A 7,826-nucleotide genomic window follows, 5' to 3' on the forward strand; every position below is an offset into this window, starting at 1 on the left:
TTCACATAATTTCTCCCTCCTATTGTGGCCATCCTATTTGTGAAGTGCACCAGTCCCTCCTGCAGCAAAAGCACCCCCACAACATGAGGCTGCCACCCCGTGCTTCATGAGGGGATGGTGTTCTTCGGCTTACAAGCCTCCGCCTTTTTTCCTCCAAACATCAACGATTGGTCATTATGCTAAACAGGTCTATTTATTGTTTCATCAGGAACCAGAGGACATTTCTCCAAAAAGATAGCCCGATCGTTGCCCCATTGTGCAGCTGTGCAAAAACCGTAGTCTTGCGCTTTTTTATGGCGGTTTATGGCAGTGGCTTCTTCCTTGTGACGCGTGGCCTCCTTTAGGTATATGGTCGTATAGGGGACTTGTTTAGCTGTGGTGAGTATATACTTTCTTTGTACCTGGTTTTCCTACAGCATCTTTCACCAAGGCTACCTTTGCTGGTTGTGTCTGGGATTGATTTGCACTTTTGCATCGCAATAGCTAGTATCATCTCTAGGAGACAGACATCAGTCTCCTTGCCTAGAGTGGTTTAGGATTGACGGCTGTCGTTGGTCCGCATCGGAGGTGTATGATACTTACTTGACACTACGCATTATGGTTTCTACATGTATGAAACGTTAGTTCTGTTCATTCTGGCATTTTGGAAATTGTGCTCAGCAAGGTGACCAGAACTTGTGGAGATTACAGTTTGTTTTCATGAGTCTTGGCGTGATTCCTTTTGATATTTCTCCATGATGTGTCAAGCAAAGAGGCACTGCTAGTTTGAGGTGGCCTTGCAACAAACGACATCCACCAGGTACACCTCCAATTGAACTCAAATTGATGTCAATTAGCCTATTCAGATTCTAAAGCCATTACATAAAATTTTCTGGAATTTTATTACAAGCTGTTTTATTAAAGGCACAGTCAACTTAGTATATTGTAAATTGAACCCCAACTTGGTAATTGACTTGTTGGACTCACTCATTTAATAATACTCAGAGGAACTTTGTAATTAGAGAGAGTTGCCCAGGAAATTTAATAAAATATATGTTCTTAGTATGACTAACAGAGAATCTGCTAGATAAGAACTATAGATCATACTTCTGTAGTTCTAAGTATGCACAAGAGTAGATTCTTCCTTACCGACTTGCACTAAACTATATATTTGTTAACTTCAATTGATATACGGGGACAGCATTTTCACTTTTGTATGAATTGCGTGTCCCATTTAGTGAACTGCCTCCTACTCTGTCCCAGATACTTTAATATCATGCATATTATTATTACTATTGGATATAAAACACTCTTGAAGTTTCTAAAAACTGTTTGAATGATGTCTGTGAGTTATAACAGAACTCATATGGTAGTCAAAAACCTGAAGAAAAAATCCAAACAGGAAGTTGAGAATTCTGAGGACTTGGTCATTGTTAAACTTATATCGGCCTATTCAATTCCCTGTAATATATGCGATCTGTTGCCACCTTCGTACTTCTTCCACTAGCATGTCAACAGTCTGTAGAACGCGGAATGAAGCCTATACTGTTGATGTGGGACCGGCTGGGAGGTGTTTGCAGGTCAGTGTCTGGCAGATTGCCAGTTCTTGCGTCACGCGTAATCCTCATGATATCGCCATGCGTTCCCATTAACTTATAGAGATGAAAAAAATAATTATCCGGGTTGGAACCTTTATTTGGATTATAAATGATAAACAACATCCTGAAGATTGATTCTCTACTAAGTTTGACCAGTTTATTCGACTTGTATTATAACTTTTTAAAGTTTTCGTCCACGTTTGCCTGCATCTGCCGTAGCGTTTGGACACGTGTACTACACATGCTAGCAAAAGTAAGCTAGTTGGACATTAAAGTTAATGGAACATAATCGAACAAAACAAACGATTTATTGTGAACTAGAATTCCGGCAGTGCAGTTCTGATGAACATAATCAAAAGGGTAAGAAATATTTTATTGATGTTAATTTTCTATTTCTGTGGACTCCAACATGCCAGAGGCAATTGGTTGTTAAATTTTAGAGCGCTTTTACGTAAAGTTTTAAAAAAAATCTAAAAACAGCGGTTGCATTAAGAACAAGTGTTCTTTAATTCTGTGTTAAAAACATGTATCTTTTCATCAAAAGTTCTATGATGAGGTATTTTCTGTTATTTGACGTGGCTCTCTGCAATTACTCCGGATATTTTGAGGCATTTCTGAAACATGGCGCCAATGTAAACAGAGATTTGTGGAGAAGGACTAATAAATCAGTCGACAACAAGAGTATAATACAAGCCTGAACAAATCATTCAATATCCACAATAGTATTGAGCCCACCCTTTAACATGAGTCAATATACCCATGATAGAAGTGTCATTCCTTAGATTAGCCAGAATCCATAACATAAGGGTTACAGATAGATTAATTTCCTCAACTCTATATCTCCTGCTTTTGTGACTACTATATCTTTGATGGAAAATGGCTGCTGTTTTTCTGTGCGCTATGTACTGAGCTAACAATAAATGTTGGTGTGCTTCCCCGTAAACATCCTTTTTGAATGTTGGGCTGGATTCACAACATGTGTAGCTTTAATTTGTGTTGTTTCTTTTCATGTGTGATTTCATGAAAGATTGATTAGTTATAGCTAATATATTTGAATTTGGCGCGTTACCATTTTTCTGGATTTAGCCAAGTGGACGCTACCGTCCCACCTATACCCAGAGAAGTTAACAAGAAAGAAAGGTTAGTGATGCCAGCAATAGCCTCGTTGCGAACAAAGACTCAAGACTCAATGACCATCCCACAATACCCCTAAGATGAACTGTTAAACTATGTGGCTGAACTCAACTGGTGAAACAGAGGCTATGCTTAAATACACAACATGTAATTGATGCGAATAAGGATAAGCAGTGTGATGGAGACAAGTGAACTCAAAATCCAACGATAAAATTGGAAAAGTGGTATCAGCGATGGCTAGAAGGTCCGGTGACTTCGACTGCGCTGAACGCAGCCCGAACAAAGAGAGGGACAACTTCGGCGGAAGTTCGGGACAGTTCCACAGCCCATGGACTAACAGAAATAGATAATGTGTCCCTGAACAAGGGGTCAAAATCAAAAAGTAACGGTCAGTATCTTGTGTGGGGCCAGCCTGCTACAATTAAAGTCCTGCAGTGCATTCTCCTCCTCATGACTGCCACCAGATTGCCAGTTCTGGTGAGATGTTACCCCACTCTTCCACAAAGCCACCACAGGTCCCGACATTCTGCTAGCCCTCACCCTCTGATCCAACAGGTCCCAGACGTCTCAATGGATTGAGATCCGGGCTCTTCGCTGGCCATCGCAGAACACTGCAACATCCTGTCTGCAGGAAATCATGCACAGAACGAGGCAATATGGACTGGGTGGCATTGTTCATGCTGGAGGGTCATGTCAGGGATGATGCCTTGCAGGAAGGGTACCACATAGAGGAGGAGATGCCTTCCCTGTAACGCACAGGGTTGAGATTGCCTGCAATGACAACAAGCTCAGTCCGTTGATGCTGTTGACACACCGCCCAAGACCATGACGACCCTCCACCTCCAAATCGATCCCTCCCAGATACACGCCTCGTAACGCTCATTCCTTCGCGATAAACGAGAATCGACCATCACCCCTGTAGACAAAACTGCTGACTTGTCAGTGAAGAGCCACTTTTTGCCAGTCCTGTTCTGGTCCAGCGACTGTGGGCCCATAGCGACATTGTTGCCGGTGATGTCTGGTGAGACCTGCCTTATAACAGGCCTACAAGCCCTCAAGTCCAGCCTCTTCTTCAGCCTTATTGCGGACAGTCTGAGAACTGATGGAGGGATTGTGACGTTCCTGGTGTAACTCAGGCAGTGTTTCCATCCTGTACCTGTCGCAGGTGTGATGTCGGATGTACCGATCCTGCGCATGTTTACACGTGGCTGCCACTGAGAGGGACGATCAAGCTGTCCATCCTGTCTTCTTGAAGCTCTGTCTTAGCGTCTCACAGTACGGACATTGCAATTTATTTGCCCTGGCCACATCTGCGTCCTCATGCCTCCTTGCAAGCATGCCTAAGCACGTTCACGCAGAATGAGCAGACCTGGCATCTTCTTTTTGGTGTTTTTCAGAGTCAGAGAAAGGCCTCTTAGTTTCCAAGTTTTCATAACTGTGAACCTTAATTGCCTACCGTCTGTAAGCTGTGGTGTCTTAACGACCGTTCCACAGGTGCATGTTCATTAATTTTTATGGTTCATTGAAACAAAGCATGCGGGAGGGAAACAGTTTGTTTAAACCCTTACAATGAAATCTGTGAAGTTATTTTGGATTTTTACCAATTATCTTGAAAGCAGGGGTCCTGAAAAAAAAGTGATGTTTCTTTCTTTTATGAGTTTATTATCGAGACGCACCCTTGGACATCATCCTTCCAATATTTCTCCCCTTTTATACCTTTAGTGTCAAGTGACTCATGCAAGCCTCTATTCTCACTTCCTTGTTATTCCATGTTACCACCCATAGTTGAGTCCCAGCACATTCTCTCTGGCGAGCCTCTGATGCAGCCCTACTAAATTAATTTCACAACTATCCAATACAGTGCCTTCAGAAGTATTCATACCCCTTTGCTTATTCCACATTTTGTTGTTTACATCCTGAATTCAAAAGTATTAAATTCCTATTTTTTTCCTCACCCATCTACACACAATACACATAATACAAATGAAAAACATGCTTTTTAATGTATGGAGAAGGAAATAAAGGAAACAATCAAATTTTCATAAGTATTTTACTCACTGAGTCAATTACATGTTAGGAATCAACGGTTTTGCAGACTATTCTACAGCGTGAGCCCACCAAGTGTCAGAGGAAAAACCGTACAACTAAAGCGAAATCCGAATGTCAGCATGCATGCGTCCGAGACCACCACAAGTGCAGGTCGCGTAGAGCGCGAGTGGGACAAGACATCCCGGCTGCCAACCCTCCCTTAACATGCACATTATCGAACAAAACACAAATGTATTGTTTAACATGATGTCCTATGAGTGTCATCTGATGAAGATCATCAAAGGTTAGTGATTAATTTTATCTCTATTTCTGCTTTTTGTGACTACTATCTTTTGATGGGAAAATGGCTGTGTTTTTCTGTGGCTATGTACTGAGCTAACATAATTGTTTGGTGTGCTTTCCCCGTAAATCCTTTTTGAATGTTGGCTGGATTCACAACATGTGTAGCTTTAATTTGGTGTCTTTCATGTGTGATTTCATGAAAGATTGATTGTTATAGTAATATATTTGAATTTGGCGCGTTACATTTTTTCTGGATTTTAGCCAAGTGGGACGCTACCGTCCCACCTATCCCAGAGAAGTTAACAAGAAATTTGTGGAGTGGTTGAAAAACTAGTTTTAATGACTCCAACCTAAGTGGATGTAAACTTCTAACTTCAACTGTATATAGCATTCTGTTGGTGGCAAGAATTTTAATGGAAAAACTTGTGTTGAATCAAGTGTTTTTTGTATCAGTTCATAAACCATGTGCTAGGGAATCGGTACATCGGAAATCTCTTCCCATTTATTTCACAACCTGTATGGTGCAGCTTTCAACATTATTGTCCTCAAATGAAACTGGTATATTTTTCTATTTATGCCAATTATTTTCAGACAATTTGTCTCTTCAATACATGGCAGACAAACAAGTTCCCTACCTTCTCCCTTTTCCACTTGCCTCCCATTATTGTGGTAATCCTGCAATCAGTTGGTTATGAGTTTGGATTGAGCAGACATTCCCATATATTTTCAATAGCTGCATATGTGACATAACTCCACCGTTTCTATTCATAAATTCATTAATAAATACAATACAATTTTTAAACATTTTATCCATAAAGAATGTTTTTTTTTATTAATCAGTGTATCAGTATATCTTTTCTGGAGGATAAAACTGAAATTGTAACCAGCTTTGTATGGCTTGTTTAAGAAAGGGCAATACTTTAATGAACATTTTATTTTCAATTAGTCGGGAATGAGAGGTTGTAATCTGTATAAAGGCAAAAAGGCCATTTATAAACAAAAGATGAGCCTTTCTTAATAATCTACTGGAGAACCATTTTGGGTTTAAGTATAACTTATGTATGAGTGAAGCTTTAAGTGAGAGGTTTAAAAGCTTTAATATTTAATAATTTTAGCCCCCCAAACTCACATTCATTATATAAATAGGCACGTTTAATTTTGTCTGGCTTAGCATTCCAAATAAATAAAATGAAATATGTTTTTCTTATATGTATTAAAAAACAAGTTGTCTGGAGTAGGCAGCAACATTAGTAAGTAAACCGATTAACTCTTTGATCCTATCACAATGTGATTTYCCCATAAATAGACAAGTATTAACTATCGATGGTTGCAGAATCTTATCTATTTTTGCAAACTTTCTATTGAAATTGATTGTGATAAGTTCATTATTATTTTTTGAGATATGAATATCAAGTATGTCTACTTCACCATCCGCCCATTTTATTGGTAAACTACAAGGTGGTGTAAACAATGTCTTTTAACGATCCAATAAATAATATGGTACATTTGTCATCATTAGGTTTTAGTCCAGAGAGGCTAGAAAAGTAATCAAGATCTTCAATGAGACTGTGCAGTGATCCAGATTGCGGACTTAAGAAAAAACTTGAGTCATCAGCATACATTGACACTTGTTTTTATTCCCTGGATTTCTAACCCCTTGATGTTCTTGTTGGATMTMATTTTAATAGCTARCATTTCAATTTCCATAATAAATAGATATGGAGACAATGGACAGCCTTGCTATACTCCTCTTAAAAGCTCAATACTTTGAGAAGTAACCATTATTTACTATTTTACACCTGGGGTTGCTGTACATAACTCTTAAAATTAAAGTAATCCAGGCATTTATATATATATATTCTAGTCGTACTTTATAAAACTCCTTTTCAAAATCTGCTATGAAGACCAGGCCTGGTATCTTCTATTATGATATTACGATAATATTATATTTCAAGAGTATAGTAATTCAAGACAAAAATATTTCTGATTTGACACTCCAGCTATCAATTATGTATGTGTTTGTGTGTGTGTGTGTGTCTGTCTTCACCTGGTGTGTACTCAGGTAGCAGGGCCACAGGGACKTGCCCTTCCTTCCTCTGCTGTTCCAGCCTCTGCCGCCTCTCCAGCTCCTCCTGCTGGGCAGCTTTGGTCACCGCCTCCAACTGCTGCTCCCTCAGTAGCTTTCTACATCACATAGAGGAATAGAGGGAGACAAGAGAGAGAGACAGAGAGGGATGGAGAAGGAGAAGAGAGAGCTCATAATAGGCACCAGGCACCCATCTCTGTTATAAGGCCAACAGACTGACTAGACCGAGCCAGATCGCATGGGGATATACATTACTAATGTTGTATGTGTTCCTTTGTGTGTCTTGTGATGCGCATAGTGTCCCGTATTACCACTAGTAGTAATCGTGTGTGTCTGTTGTGTGTCCTGTGTGTGTCGATGCGTGCGCACTCCAGTAAGTGTGTAGGTGTAGTGTAAAACAGTGCGCAAACCACGCATGTAATGCATGTATATGTATCTATTTCTAAAAAATCATGCGGCAATCACATATATCCGATTGAAATCCCTTTGCTGCTATAAACAGCCTGCCCGACATTTCTAGTTAAGCTTCACTCCAGATGTTGAAACATTTGCTTGCGCGACTCTGCTTCCATATACTAGCCACAAAGTAAAGGGCGACAAGTCGGGAAAAAAGCCCCAACTCATCTTGGCCAGAGTGAGCAAAGCAGGAGACCCATACACAGTTCGTTCACAGAAAAGCCAACTTCGAACCACAATAA

The 7,826-nt window shown here is 40.1% G+C and overlaps 1 protein-coding gene across 2 annotated transcripts in view; it reads right to left on the bottom strand.

Moving 5' to 3' along the window:
- Positions 1–7,826, bottom strand: part of LOC111977012 (helicase ARIP4-like) — a 113,680-nt gene that overhangs the window by 36,171 nt on the left and 69,683 nt on the right. For both annotated transcript variants that reach the window (XM_024006256.2, XM_070447874.1), the window contains one exon: positions 7,090–7,226. In XM_024006256.2, coding sequence (XP_023862024.1) covers positions 7,090–7,226 — 137 coding nt within the window. The remainder of the gene's footprint in view (positions 1–7,089; positions 7,227–7,826) is intronic.

This window comes from Salvelinus sp. IW2-2015, linkage group LG17 (assembly GCF_002910315.2).
Source record: "Salvelinus sp. IW2-2015 linkage group LG17, ASM291031v2, whole genome shotgun sequence".
NCBI classification, from domain to species: Eukaryota; Metazoa; Chordata; class Actinopteri; order Salmoniformes; family Salmonidae; genus Salvelinus; species Salvelinus sp. IW2-2015.